The sequence below is a fragment of the Ilyonectria robusta genome (genome assembly GCF_021365365.1).
Source record: "Ilyonectria robusta strain PMI_751 chromosome Unknown BGZ61scaffold_34, whole genome shotgun sequence".
Lineage (NCBI taxonomy): Eukaryota > Fungi > Ascomycota > Sordariomycetes > Hypocreales > Nectriaceae > Ilyonectria > Ilyonectria robusta.
The window spans coordinates 246,501-260,681 of NW_025764468.1; the positions used below are offsets into that span (position 1 = coordinate 246,501).

At 51.1% G+C, this 14,181-nt stretch overlaps 5 protein-coding genes across 5 annotated transcripts; 2 read left to right on the top strand and 3 right to left on the bottom strand.

Moving 5' to 3' along the window:
* The first annotated feature begins 453 nt into the window (after window positions 1-453).
* Window positions 454-2,617, top strand: BGZ61DRAFT_432255 (ICE2-domain-containing protein). Its single transcript, XM_046243876.1, has 2 exons — window positions 454-1,376; window positions 1,432-2,617. Exons 1-2 carry the CDS (start codon window positions 840-842, stop codon window positions 2,224-2,226), a joined length of 1,332 nt encoding a protein of 443 aa, XP_046096548.1. The 5' UTR covers window positions 454-839; the 3' UTR covers window positions 2,227-2,617.
* Window positions 2,618-4,818: 2,201 nt separating this feature from the next.
* On the bottom strand, window positions 4,819-5,886 carry BGZ61DRAFT_402506 (uncharacterized protein). Its single transcript, XM_046243093.1, has 2 exons — window positions 5,535-5,886; window positions 4,819-5,484 (listed from the first exon to the last, which is right to left on the bottom strand). The coding sequence occupies exons 1-2, from the start codon at window positions 5,817-5,819 to the stop codon at window positions 4,981-4,983; spliced, it is 789 nt and encodes a 262-aa protein (XP_046096549.1). The 5' UTR covers window positions 5,820-5,886; the 3' UTR covers window positions 4,819-4,980.
* Window positions 5,887-7,792: 1,906 nt separating this feature from the next.
* Window positions 7,793-8,673, bottom strand: BGZ61DRAFT_463117 (HSP20-like chaperone). Its single transcript, XM_046247382.1, has one exon. The coding sequence runs from the start codon at window positions 8,652-8,654 to the stop codon at window positions 7,974-7,976; it is 681 nt and encodes a 226-aa protein (XP_046096550.1). The 5' UTR covers window positions 8,655-8,673; the 3' UTR covers window positions 7,793-7,973.
* An 801-nt stretch (window positions 8,674-9,474) lies between these two features.
* BGZ61DRAFT_463118 (uncharacterized protein) lies at window positions 9,475-10,498 on the top strand. The gene has a single exon (XM_046247383.1). It carries the CDS (start codon window positions 9,552-9,554, stop codon window positions 10,389-10,391), a length of 840 nt encoding a protein of 279 aa, XP_046096551.1. The 5' UTR covers window positions 9,475-9,551; the 3' UTR covers window positions 10,392-10,498.
* Window positions 10,499-11,310: 812 nt separating this feature from the next.
* On the bottom strand, window positions 11,311-12,591 carry BGZ61DRAFT_368510 (nucleoporin autopeptidase-domain-containing protein; the record flags this gene model as incomplete). Its single annotated transcript, XM_046241897.1, has 2 exons — window positions 11,311-11,772; window positions 12,043-12,591. The coding sequence occupies 2 exons, from the start codon at window positions 12,589-12,591 to the stop codon at window positions 11,311-11,313; spliced, it is 1,011 nt and encodes a 336-aa protein (XP_046096552.1).
* Window positions 12,592-14,181: the final 1,590 nt, after the last annotated feature.

The window sequence follows — 14,181 nt, forward strand, 5'->3', positions numbered from 1 at the left end:
TGTCCCCAAATTTTCCGCTGTTTCTCCTCAACCTCTTACATTTGCTGGTCGGCCTGTGTAGATCGTCCAAGCTCTTGTGAGGCGTTCGCCTCGTGTTTCGCGTCCCTATACCTACAGTCTCCCCTCAATGCTCGACTTCGTCTGGTTGTGAACGGCCTCTAGTAACTATGTTCCAGCTATCTAGTCCAGGATGCTATTTCCATCAAAGATGAAGAAGAAAGAAGTTCCCAAGGTGCCCCTGAGCTGTGGAACGATTTCTCGTCCCTGGCGCGCACGAGCCTAGTACGTCTTGCGGCACAGCCGCAAGGATATGGGCCCTGGCCCGTGACAGGGCTCGGAACCGAGCATTGGACTCTTCTAGAATAGGCTTAGCGAATCTTACGTAGCTGCCCCTCTAATTATTGGCGTAATGGAATATCGTAACGTATATGATAAGTATTAGATTAACCAGCTGAGCCAAAAGTATACGGTACCGCACCTTGCCTTGCCCAGGGCAGAAGTCACCACCAAACCGCCCAAGCACGAAAGCTCCTTTAGGCTTCCAGGCAGACCAGCTTTCTCCTCCGACTCCTCCAACTCCTCCGCGTTTGCCCTAAACCTACAAACGACGAGCCACCTTCGCTGCTGCCGCCGAACGAGACGAGATGGGAACGACCGACCGATAAGGATACCGATGAGCAGACTCTCCTCGGCGCATATCGGGCGACAGCTATCACAAATCGACAACTACAATCGCCGCACGCTTGAATGTGCACCCTCGACTCGTCCCCCTCTGGACCGCCTCGTTCCATCACCTCCGCTCCCTCGGAGCGGCCTACGCCAGCCATCGTGCCGCACCGATGTGGTTGCTATTTCGGGCCATCTTCAACTCCATCTTCCTGCTAAGCATCGTCCTCTCCATTCCCGTCGCCTTCGATGTCGGCGGCCGGGACAGCGGCCTGGCCTACAGCCTCGCCCTCTTCTTCTTCTACATCGTCTACTCCGGCCTCGAGTTCCTGACCCCCGAGAAGTCACCCTCTCGCTTCCTCCTCTCCGCCTTCCTGCGGTCCGCGCAGTGGATCGTCATCCCGTCGTTGCTTATTTGGGCGCTGGGGCAGTTTGCCGTCGATGCGGGCAGCACTACGTGGGTGGAGCGGACGCTAGGTGGTTTGCTCAACTCCAAGAGCACGAGCTGGACGGAATGGAGCTGGACGGAATGGACGTTTGGCAAGGACGGGCTGTTGGAGACTGTTCTGCTGGGAGGGTGGGATAACGTGCTGCGATACTCGGGGCCTGTCTTCCAGCTCCTCGAGGGCTTCTGCACCCTGCTGGTCATCCGGGCTGCGGGACAGCTCACCCGGTGGCTGGTCAACCGAGGGAGAAGCGATACTTGGGTGGTAAGTGGTCCTTGATGCTCCCTACGAGTCCCTGAACTCGATCGGGATCCAAGAGGTGCTAACTAGTACGCATATCATTCTCCTCGTCTTCTCGAGCTCCATCATGGCGAGCGCCCTCTACTTCCTCTGGCGGGTCGCCCATTTCCCCCACATCAGCAACGCAGACGCCACCCTCATCAGTATCGCCATGACAACGGCCGTTTTCCTCTGCGCTTTCGGCATCGGCAGCGGCAGAGGAAACCCTATCGAGTCGTCTCTCCTCTTCGCCTACATCGTTCTTTGCGTCTACCAGATATTCACTGACTACCTACCCTCCGAGCACGCCGATCAAGCCGATGGCCAAGCGAGCTCGCAACCCGACATTCCCCCTTTGCCGCCCATCATCATGGCGTCTTACTCCACATTTCTCCACATGCTGGGCTCGCTCCCCTCCGCTATCTACTCCGCCCTCGCCCTCCTCTACGCCGCCTTCCAGACCATCACCCCTTCGGTCATCATCTCTCTCACCTACCGCCTACTCGTCTTCTACTGCGCTACACGAAATATTCCTTCGGTGCGCGACTCTGGCGCACGAGCCATGATGCAGGAGCCAGACTGGGAGGACACGGAGACTGCAAGCAGGCTCCCGAGCTTCCTCAACTGGTTCTCGCCCTCAATTTTAATAGCAGTCTACACAGGCTTACTGTTGCAACACTTTTCGACGAGCGACGGCCCCGATGGCTGGACGCTCAGAGGCGGTGATGTCGGTGGAAGCACATGGCAGTGGACCAACGTGGGGTTGACCATGCTCCTCTACGGCGTGGAGCTCTACCTGGGCGCCGACGAGCATGATCATTGGAAAGTGGATTAAGATTAGTAGGTGAAATGGATGACTTGGTGGGGGAGACAATGGGACATTCGATTCGGACAGATGGTGCTCACCTTACGAACATGAACGGGGCTCGTGGCCCGAGGAGAGGGGGGATGGGCTAGAAGAGAGGGCGTCGACATTCAGTACCGATACATGTTCAAGGCAGCATAAGGGGACTGGGACTTGGACTGGAATGGGCAGTGGGGATCGGCGCAGAACCGCACATGGCGTTAGGGTAGGCACTTTTGTTCTTGAACAGCATGGCGATATTTGATAATGTTTTTTTTCCCCCTCTTTTCAATTTCAACTATAGGGGGTAATGTGATGTTGTATTGGGAGAGGAGAGTGAGGTTGTGACGGGAACGTCTGGGTGCTGGACCCAGGGTGGGGTCGATACGTAACTAGGCGCACGGGGCAGGCCACAGGGACTATCATACACGTCTACGCGTCTACGCGCCTGCCCTTCTCTCTTTCCTCTCCATCGTAGTATCCTCGCAATACAGTGGCATTACCTCTTGAGTTGATCTCATCTGGCCCGTGGCAGGGGGGAGAAGAAGAGGACGAGGACGAGTATAACTAAGCGTTGATATCGTCAATAAAAGAGGCGGTTAGCCCATTTGTAGCCGGCCCTTTTCCGCAGTGCGGGATGAAGCTATTCTGCGCTGGTCCGGTGCGGTCCCGTTGCTGTTGCTGCTGTTGTCTGCCGTGTCTAAATCCAATGAGCTTTTGAGTAAAAGTACACGCCTCAATGTACTGTGGGGCTTAAGTTTATTTGTGCAGACCCACTTCACTTGATTGAGCGTGCTTTTTGGGGTGTTGCAACAGTGACCCCTATAGGCTGCCGCACTCTGGGTCACTCCCTTGTACCGCGGCCTGGCAGGGGGGTGTTGGGCGCGGATCCCAAGTGTAGTCTTACGACAGTCAAAGGGATACACAAATGAAAATATTGCCTGTTTAGGCAGTAGCAGCTGCCTACCAGGCAGCTGCTGTAGTCGGGCAGGGCTGATATGTGACAAAGGGCCGTACAACAGGTAGCCTCGTCGATAAGGCATGGATCGCCTAGCGTACCATCGTCGAGTTCGCGGATTAAGGAAATCCTCAACGTCTTTGATGAACGATTGCTTTTGCGCGTCACCCAGGATGACGGTCGACGGCGGTCTGGTGTCTACCGCTGTCGCTCGCTCCCAGCGATCGTTGCGGTGTTTAAAAACAGCCGTCTTGTTCTTGATAAGACGAAGATATTTATCTCGACACTCGTTCAAGAAATTCTTCGACGCCTTGGAAGATCGGCCTAAACACCTCATGGAGATCTCTTCCTCCTTATGAAAGCTGACATCCCTCAGCCTGCTGCGGATCCTTTCCTCAGACTTCTCATTATCCCGCCGATCGGCTATCCGCTTTTTCTTCTATTCGAAGCCCCTCGGTGAAGCTAACAGACTCGCGTTCACGGGTAGATCACCACTCAATTTCAGATCCAGAACACGGAGGCTGTCTGTCACAAGGGATAAGTAAATGAATGGAAGCAACAGCAGATCGAAGGCATGCATTTCAACATGTCTCACTTACATCGCCACTCACAACATAAAAACTAAGATTAGTAACATCATTAGATAGAAGAAATAAGTCTTTTCCCTCTATATCGCCCCATAAAGCTTGGTGCGACATCTGCCGTCTGATGCCATCTTTCCCCCTGGGAAGAACGAGAGGCTTCCCATCTTGCTCTATCCGACTCGTCGCATGCCTTCGCGCTGTGCATCCCATTTCGTGCATCGAAAAAGAAAGTGCTCGATCGTCTCGGCCGTTTGTCCACCACAATCACATATGACCGATTCCACTGCGCCTATTTTAGACAGGTAGCTGTTGATTCTTGCCATCCCTGTGCGAAGCTGCGAGATGACCTCTGCTTCGCGCCTCTTCAGTCCGTCATAACGCGCGCTAGACTTGCTGCACCGGCCCACTGCTCTATCCTTCCTTGGATATGATCGTATTCGTCAGCTGCAGCGGGGTTTTCCTTTCCTCACCATCTGTTTTAGAAAGAGAATATCGACGCCTAGTAACGCCGCTTTTATGGATTGAGCTCAGGCACGCCTCGAGTGCAGCTTATCTGGTCCTCACCCCTAGGTCTGGCGGCCCATCCGGATCCCTTCTAGGTGTCGGAATGTTGAAATCAAAAGGGTCTGCTGGTGATTGTTGGTGATGAATAAAGGTTTACGTTGTGTGTGTCAGTGAGGGAGCATAGCTCAGTACATAGTATCCACATCCCGGCCACTAGTTAGAAGATCGGACTATCTTAATCATACGTTCTCAAGACTTAGAGACCCAGTAACAGTAACAGTTATAGCTTGAGATCACGGAGAAATACTTTGAGCAAACAATTGTGGCCATTTTGCAGTTTAACTAGGAGTAACTATCACTTTCCGTTAACTGTGAAACATTCGCTGGAGAGTGACTGATCAGGAAGGTCGAGAAGCAACTGGGGCAAACACCAGGGCCAAGCGACGTGTAGGCCATTTCATTTGCCATGGAACAAAGTTTGCGGATCCCATATCCTTGAGATGCAAGATGATCTCACCAGAGTAGAGTCCGACGGTCTGTAGATAGCAAACCACCATCGTGAAATGCCCACGTAGTTAGTTTCCATTAGTTAATTCTGCCATAACTTCAACTAGTTTGCCAAACCAGCATCGAGCCCTATTCATTGATCAATGACAGCCATGTAGAACCTCGTATCCTCAGGAATCAAGTTGCAGCCGTCTAGGGCTGCGTTTGGTTTCCTTCTTCCTCAGCCGCATCCTCTCGGTTATTGACTACTCGTTCAACAGCAGTTTCAATATCTTCAGCGCCATCGAGCATATCCAGCCAGGATGTCTGCCCTGTCTTATGCTCCAGCAGCAATACAATGACTTCAACCACAGACGCCCGGCTAACATTGCCCCTCGACGTTTTAGTTTTTCCAAGCTCAATCGGTCCTGCGGGTTCGTCCGACTGTATGCCCAGGCGAAGACTTATTCCTGAGAAGTCGGCTCGGTTGGACGCCTCCTGAAGAAGTACCTCATCTGCTGCTAGTTTAGCTTGACAGTAACTCAAGAGACCGCCACTCTGCATCTCTTGCGCGTATCCCCAGGCGTCCCTATCCCACCAACTGGGTCTCTTTCGACGACAGGTGATATACGAGATGAGAATTAATTTTTTGATGTTCGGCGTTTGGACTGTAGCCTTGATGAAGTTAATGGCAGCATCTCGATCGATGGCAAAAGTCTGGGGAAAATATCAGTCGTCATCTTCCATTGAGTTGGCACATTCCTTACTCGATCAAGTCGTCCCTCTCCACCTGCCCCAGCACTCCAAACAACGGTGTCCGGTTTAACTTCATCGAGGACCGATCTTGCCTGGGAAATATCCTCAACGTGTTCCAAACTGCGGACCAGCACGTTCAAATTTCCCTGGCCAGCAGCGGCTAGGGTCTCGATCTGGGAGACTTGGTCCTGACTTCGAATGACACTAGTGACAGTCCACGACTTCTTCAGCAGTTGCTGCGTAAGGATCTGTGCGATCTTTCCGTGGCCGCCGAGTATCAGCACGTGTCGATTCATTGTAGCAGTTGGGGAACCTCTCGTGGGACGTCCCTGCTCGAATGCCCAAGAGAGTGATGGATCGCTGATATGGGTAAGACTGCTGATAAACGCAAATTTGAGAATTATCTGGGCGGCCTAAGTAGACCGCGCAGACGACTTCCGCATCAAATCTCCGCGCTAGCCGGGAAGACTCTAGTCCTATGATGATCAATCGTGTAAACGAACCATAGAAGCTAGAAGGGCTGTAAAAAGTTTTCACAATGCCGTCAACGGCTGAAAAACACCTGAGACTGAGTTATCCCGTTCCTCCACCAAACGAGAGCGGTCGCTGAGTTCCAGCTTCACGATTCGTCAACAATCCACTAACGCTAGAAAAGGACCGAGCGATGGCTAGATAACCTGATGATGTGGTGCCCGAATAGTGATGTAATGGCAGGTTTAATTCGTCATTGTGCCGTAATGATCCATCGTATGTAGGGGCGTGGCGGCATCTCAAGCTTCACGGGCGTTACTTTCTGTTTGCGGAGCCGGAAGTCCCAGATGCTCATTTGTCAGCCTTGACCAATGAGGAAGCAGTCTTAAATGTTCGATGACCCAATATTCATGCGGTCAGAAGAAAATAACCATTGCCCGAGTTTCAAACAGAGCTTACTAGCTATCATCAGTGATAACCATGCCTTCAGCCATCGCTGCGGTTGCCACTGATCAGTCTACCCTGTGCTGTAGCAATGCACACGATCCCAGGCATCAACCGTTTCTGACAACTTTGTGCGATAGGCACTCTCGACCGGGATATTGTGGAAGAATTGTGCAGCGGGTCCGAAGAATGGAGCACTATTGTAACGAGGGCTGTGTGTAGTTTGATCAAATACAACAAATCTGGCCCGTGCACACGGCGAGGTCTTCAATTCAGCTTTTGCATGAACTGCCCAGCCCCGAACAAACGCCCTCTTTCCCAATGTGATGCTCGTGTGTCTCGAGAGCGTCCTTTGCCATCTCTCACATTCTTCTCTAGATTAGGTTTGCCGCTGAAGTAGTTCGTCTTGCACTCACTCGCTTGCTCGTTGGACACCGCTCGGCCGAGAGTGGGGACCCTTTACGTGGCAAGCTCCGTCGGACTTGCAGGCCAGATCTGAAGCTTGAGCTGCTGAACCCAAATGAAATACCATAGCGGTGATGAAAGCAGATTTCTGTTGCGGTTTCCCGAACGGGTTCTTACTAAATTCGGACATTATGAAAATCGAATTGCCTCATCCCCTGTATGGAGTGATTTTCAGAACTTATATTTTGAACCAGTTGCGAGATGGTCAGGAGCATGCTCCTTTACCCGTCACGTGGAATCACATGATAACATATGGAAAGTACCATGGTAGCCCTAACGAGGATTGAGAACTTTGTCTAAAGTATAACACGTGAATACGTACCGATATAGACCTACCCCACGAAAGCGAACTCCATGCTCACATGATGTGGGACGAAGTGTAGCGTCTCGTGGACATGTGACCGGAAAAGGATCTGACGGTCGCAGAGAGCGCAAAAAAAGCTTTTTGCAAGCTCTTGGGAAAAAGTCTCAGTCATGACTGATATCCACATGTCATGTTGCGCCATCACTTCACATTGACATTTTCCTGACCGCAGATTGGGCCTTTGAAAAACCCTTCCCGTCAAACCGACTCCAAATTTTTTTAGGGGGAGCTAGGAAGGTGGCAAACCGCAAGCCCGACAGTACACATCACATCACTGGCAGATACACCTAGTGGCGTGATTTATGTGGATGGCCGGGGCGTATTGGCATTGTGAAGAGGGAGATGTTATCTCATCTATTAGTCACCACAGAGCGTATACGACTCAGGACACCGGCTGTCTCTTACAGGAAACGAAGTAGCTCGTGCATGCACACACTCCTTTTAAGTCTAGCAGATTCCATAGACTAGTAATTCCGAATGAGTGTCATAGTGTTTCATTAATACTAAAGGAGTCTTCAATCCTAACCCCAGTGTATTATTATCTCATCTTAGTTACAGGGAGTGTGTATCTTAAAATAGACAAGTAGTGACCGAGCCGTGCTTTGAATTTCACAAAAAGAATTGCAGATAATGAAAACAGGCAAAGCACAATACAACCAGCTCCCGGCTCGATGTGATATCAAGTGTTGATTCTGATTTGAATTTTTTAAGAGATATGGATTCGGCGCGATTCGTGCTTCTTAACCTTGGGGACGACAATGCTGAGGATACCGTCTTGGAACTTCGCGCTGATGCTATCCTGATCGACTTTAGAGGGAAAGTTGAAGGCGCGAGAGAACTCCCCGACGCTGCGCTCAGCGAGCCAGTACTTCGTCTTGTCCTCACCCTCCTTCTCGCTCTCCTCCGTGCGTTGAGCGGGCTGCGAGGTATCGGGCTCCACGTCACCACCTACGATGGCACCGCGCATAGTGGTGCCTTCGACAAACCCTACAGGAGGGTTGCCAGCGGTATAAGTCCGTTCCAATTTTCCACGGATGACCATTGTCTGAGGCTCAGTGAACTCAATGTGAACCGCTTTTTTGTCTATGCCAGGGAGCTCGCCATGGAGTTCATAGGCTTGACTGGTCTCGCAGATATCAAACTTAGGCTGCCAACGGAGCAGTGAGGTATTGCGACCGCTCTGGCCCTGTCGATTATAGCTGTCGTAGTCGTCAAGAAGCCGGAACAGGGGAGCAAAGGAGGAGTCAGAGTTGTAGAAATGGCGGGGGAAAAGAGCCATTGTGCGTGAGAGGTTAGCAGTGGGCTTTAGAAGGACACGCTTGTTGATAAATAGTTGATCAGCAAGAGTGCGCGCTTGTCTGTAAACAGTTGATCTGCAAGAGAACATGAGATCACTGTGGTTGTTCTGGTTCTCTGTCAAGGAGAACTCTAGATTTAGAGGATGGAAAGGATCGCTTTATACCTGCGGAAGAGCGTGGGGATGATGGATTTGCAAAACGTGGTTGCCAATCCTGAAGCAAACTTCCGCTTAGGGCTTCTCTGCTGGAGTGTGGAAGCGTTGTGGACTGCATGATACGATGTTAGGTGTCATAGTGACGCGTGCCCCAAATGAAGCAGGAGCTGAGTTTGACAAGAGCTGAGAGAGTGTACTGATTGTTGTGTTGCCTGGGGGTAGTTTGACTAATTCGCAGAATATACCACGACATGTCACCTTGGTGCTCGGCACCCGAAGATTACGAGGTTGTGTATGGCTGCGGTCCTAAGACTCATTAACGAGGTCCAATTAATCTTCCCTTCACATGCTACTGGTGAGTTTTCTAGCCCACAAGCGATATTTGTGCTAGATCCAAAGTATTAACCTCGGGCCTCCGCAATCTCTCGGGCCGTTAGTTCTAGGTTCCGGCATTATCCCTCGCGTGATACTCCTCTACCAGCTGTTGCATGATACAGTGACGTCAATCATAACCTTAAAACCCCGCATCGCCTACGTCGATGGCCTTGTCGCTAGTCATGATCTGATCCGATAACCCTATTTCTGCGTGGGTCGCAAGCCATGATCTGATCCCATAACCGGCCCATCTCCTCATTACTTGAACGAGTTGAGGGTGTCAGAGTTGTCGAGTCAGTACTCATGATCTGATCTACTAATCGGCATATTCCCGCGCCGGTTGAGGGACTTGAATTGTATTGAATTGTATTTATTGCAAATGAAGACCATTTCCTAGAGTTGTGAATAAATGAACCTCAGCCAACTCGTCACTATAAGCTTACGGATCAGCTTGCAATGGCTTCATCTCGAAGGGGACTACTCGTGATCGGTGCTGGGGGCATGGGCCTCGCCATTGCCCGTCGCCTCGGGGCAGGGCAACTCGTGATTCTTGCCGATTGCTCGCAGAAAGTTCTCGATTCTGCCGCATCTTCACTCCGAGACGATGGGCACGAAATTGAAACTCAAATTGTTGACGTGTCAAGCTACGAATCCGTCGATAACCTCGCCAAGTTCGCTTCTGGGGCGGCCAGACTGAACACAGTAATCAACACCGCTGGTATTTCCCCTGGCATGGGTACCGCTCGAAAGATCTACGAGGTGGATCTGCTCGGAACAGCGAATGTCATTGATGCCTTCCTCGAGGTTATGCCTTCTGGCTCATCGTTGACCTCCATCGCGAGCATAGCTGGTCATTTGGTCCAGAAGGCTATTAGTTCTGAGCTAGAGAAGCATCCCGCGATATCCCCGAGAGAACAACTACTAGGTCACGATGCTACTGACCTGGGAGGCTCTTCTGAGCTGGCATACGGCATTGCCAAGTGGGGAAACATCGTTCGCGTACAGGCTGCAGTTCGACAAGGACAAAAGAAAGGAGTGAGACTGAACACAGTCAGTCCGGGCGTGATCATGACGGCGATGATACGAGAGGAACTAGAATCGGAGTTGGGAGATCGGATAAGGAAGATGATTCCGGAGACTCCGATCCCCAGAGCCGGCTGCGCGGATGAGATTGCAAGTCTTGTGGCTTTCTTGTCAGGCCCAGATGCAGCCTTTATTAACGGTGCAGACTTCATCATCGACGGTGGTGCCACTGCGGCGTCTCGATTCAGCAATCCAATCCTTGAGTTGGTTTAGCAGAACAGGGTACTCAGAAGATAAGGTATCTTTGGGGATCTTTTTTGGACTATAGTCAGTAATGCTGGACGCAAACCATCTCACCGTTCTCAGTATCGTATTCGGCGTCCCCACGAAGCCAATTTTACTAATTGACCCCGTAGTGATACCACTTGACTTGAAAAATCCCGCATAAATTGCCCTAATTCAGCTTTTGATCACAACCTGCCATCGCATGTTTTAACGCACGGGGAAGAGCCTTAAAGAATCATTTCTTGCCCAACAATATGGGCGACTGCGATTCATTAACACATTTATATTTTACTAGCCAAAAAAATTCTAAGAGCTAATGCCGGCGTAAACGGCCTGATATATAAAGTGCTGACAACATATCCTGTCGATCTAGGCTTGAGCCGATGACATCATGCGGGTCCATCAAACTGTATCTTAACTGTCGTCTTTACAATCAATAGAAAGCACCGTCTTGTATGAACTTACAACCTCTCAGATGATCCCCGCTACGTGCTCCGGATCAGTCGGGCGATGTAGCGATGTTACTATGTCCATACCGGGGCATCGATATAAACTTTCTGGATCAGCTCACACATGGCCAAGCCGATGGCACGTCATAGTTACGGGGTCGGAATGTCGACCATGTGACGGGACAAGAGCACGAACGAGGTCGAGTGCGACTTGGGCAAAATGATTGTTTACGAGGAGAGAAAGAGATTCCTAAGGAAAACTCTGACTTAAGCTATTTACACAATATTCATAAAGTGAGACTATTCATAAAGTATGAAAGTCACATGATCGTTCCCTCACAAAAACGCGATGCAAATGATGTTGAAGAGACCATTTTCATATTTTTGTCGAGCTAGTATTGCCCGCTGCAAAATAAAGATTAGACAATGATACTATTACTTCGCAATTTTCCACTTGCTTAAGTGGGGACCCAAGTCCAGTTTCCATCCTTGTATGTGACTTGGATATAAGTCGAGAAGTGATTCACTGAAAAAGTCCAGACCCCGTCTTCCTCGCTGTAACTCTCAAACCTGGTTCCCTCAACGTTCTTGAGACGCTCGATATGGCTTGTCAGCTGGGGCCCCGTCTCCACCTCTGGCTGACCCCTTCCTCTCATCCACCGTCGAGGCCACGAATGTTCCAACGAAATTAAGGCAGGAACATTCAAGCCCTTGCCAATAGGAGGTTTGTTCCCAACCGAATCGGGGTACACCGTTGCCGATCGAGTTTCAAGTATGACAAGACCACCAAGCAAACCTTCAAGATCAATGTTTGTAAGATCGACTGGGACTTTGAAGCGAATGAGACCAACATTATCACGCCCAATAGTCAAGCCTGCCAGACTTTTGCGCTGATCTTTGTTCATGGCAAGGATATCTTCCTTTGTAGGCCGCATCCAGTACTCCCCGGCGGTTATCGGCCGCTCTGATATGATCTCTCTGTTTTGATCCCTGCCCGTCTCGTCACTCGGCCGAATGATCTGGCTACTTAGACTGAATTGACTGCTAGCCCGTTCGTCGGCTTCAATTGTACGAGTGTCGGGAGCTTGGCTCTCTCTCCCTCTTTCTCTATGAGAGTCAAGTGGCTGGAGTTTTTTTTTGCCAACAAGAATGCCACTGGATGCCGCCGTTTCGATATTCTCTTCTCGAACCTTGTGCTTGGCCAAGCTCGAGAAAAGATCCTTTGCTTGGCTTTTATTTATGTCAAGCGTCTTTAGCTCTCTAGAGATCTTCGAGAGGCTACGCTCGGCTGTGTTCAAAGCCTCTCTATGACTACTGGCTGACGCTGTTCCTTCGCTGGTGAAGTGTTGGCTGGAGCTGATCGCAGACGGGCTCCTGATCAGTTGACGACCTGGGTTTGGGGGAAGCAGCCAATTGGAGCTCTTGGGTCTACCTTCGACTTGGTTTGACGGAGTATTTGACCCATACCGAAACTCAAACTTAGGAGAATTCGGGAGGCTTTGGCGAGACGCGGACACAGAGTGCCTAAATTTAAATCCTGGTGGCATGGATCTACACCTAGGTTTACCCTTGCCGGGCTGGCGGACCGCTAGTGGGCCTCGATCCTGGAGTTGCTGTCCCTCCTCTGCAGTCAAGAATAACCACGGTGCTCCATAGGCCGTAATATCGTCGATTCTAGCGGTCATTTGTGGCTGGGAGGTTGCTAAACTAGCGGCTTGTTGTGGTTGTTGAATGGGCATAGCAGTACCAAAATTCAACGGGGGCTTTCCGAAAACCTCAGTACGAACCGTACCAGCCCGTTCATCTCGTGTCTGCTGACCAAACGATAGGGGAACCTGAGCTTGGCCGACGGAGGTTATCGTGCTTGGGAACTGTGTTGCCTGCTGACCTGTCTGGGCAGTCGCGCCCTCTTTAGTGAACAGCCCTCCGATGGACGATGGTTGGCTTGTGCTTGAGGGCCACGGAAATGCGGGTACTGTGGTAGGTCTCGGACCGAAGGGATTAGAAGTGGTGCTCGTACTCGTCCCGAAGTTGGATCCTGCGGATAGTACGCCAGTTCTTGGCTTTTGAGCTTCAGCAGAGGACATCAATCCTTGTGCTTGCTGTTGACTCTGGAGCCCAAAGGTGAAAGGACTCGACCCCAAGATGCCTTGTGGAGCACTACTGGAAGGGGGTTGTTGAATGAACCCACTTCCCGTGCCTCCAGAAACTCCGAATGTTCTTTGGCTGCTTCCTGGTCTTCCAAAATAGGCCGGCTGGATCCCAGATTGACTAGGTCCCTGACTTTGTTGGCCCCAGAGGAAGGTTTCACCGGTCCTAGCCTGTCCGACAGAGCCCATCCCAACACCTTGACTTGGAACAGAAGCACTTCTGTGCATTGGTGTACCGAAGCCGGTTCCAAAGCTTGAGCTGCCGAACCCAAATGAATCACCATAGCGGTGACCAAGGGCATAGTCTGCAAGCCTCAGCTCTTCCTGTGACAACTTCTTGTATGGACCTTGGAAACAAAGATTTTGATACGAGCTCCTCTGCCTGCTGCCCGGCTCACATTCCACAAATGGAGAGAATGGCTGTTTCGAGGTATCCGTCGCAGGACCCCCCCAACCCCAAACCCCAAAAGGTTGGCCCGGAGCCCCGAAGCTGGAGGTGGTTGGGGTTCTGAATCCTGTCCAGGCATTCGAGCCAAACTTGGCTGTAGTTGGGCTCATTCCTGTACCGAAGCCCGTCTTGTTGGCGCTTGAACCAAAGGTTCCGCCCTCAAACCCAGTCAGGCCGAAAGGATTCACCACATTACGGCTGCCAGAGCCGCTATATGCAGTCGTCCCTGGCGTGTTACTTTGCTGCCCAAACCAACTAGTGCCGGTTGTTGTGGGCAGCGCTCCTAATAGTGTGGACCATTAAGCGGACTATTAGTGCACACTGTAGTTCACACCAATAGTCCATGGACTATTGGTTCAGTGCGCGTCTCCCGGACTACACTGACGGTCCAGTGCAGGCCTCTCGCACTGCACTGACAGTCTAGTGTAACTCGACCAGACTGACCAGTAGTTCAGTGCGAGGGCCGCAGACTAACAGTGGCACTATTAGTGCGCCCAAGTCCTTCCAAGTTTGTGGCCCGCTGCGGAGTACCCAGCCATGACGTACGCGATCCAATGCGTCGAGAGCGCGCGCGGCGGGGTTTCAAAGATGGCGCTAAGGAGTGTTAACAAATACAGCCAGTGTACTGTGTTTGTCTATTGTGACATAAGTATCGCGCAACTGAAACCATCCGTCCTAACAAAACTTACATGTTCAACAGCAACCTAATTTTGTAGCTTTGGAATGGGCTA

Excerpts from the sequence above, each read along its gene's own strand:
- BGZ61DRAFT_432255 (XM_046243876.1), top strand. The coding sequence starts at position 840 with ATGTGGTTGCTATTTCGGGCCATCTTCAACTCCATCTTCCTGCTAAGC. Across the intron at positions 1,377-1,431 it reads GGAGAAGCGATACTTGGGTG|GTGCTAACTAGTACGCATAT; the intron begins GTAAGTGGTCCT and ends GGGATCCAAGAG.
- BGZ61DRAFT_402506 (XM_046243093.1), bottom strand. The coding sequence starts at position 5,819 with ATGAATCGACACGTGCTGATACTCGGCGGCCACGGAAAGATCGCACAG. Across the intron at positions 5,485-5,534 it reads GAGAGGGACGACTTGATCGA|ACTTTTGCCATCGATCGAGA; the intron begins GTAAGGAATGTG and ends TATTTTCCCCAG.
- BGZ61DRAFT_463117 (XM_046247382.1), bottom strand. The coding sequence starts at position 8,654 with ATGTTCTCTTGCAGATCAACTGTTTACAGACAAGCGCGCACTCTTGCT.
- BGZ61DRAFT_463118 (XM_046247383.1), top strand. The coding sequence starts at position 9,552 with ATGGCTTCATCTCGAAGGGGACTACTCGTGATCGGTGCTGGGGGCATG.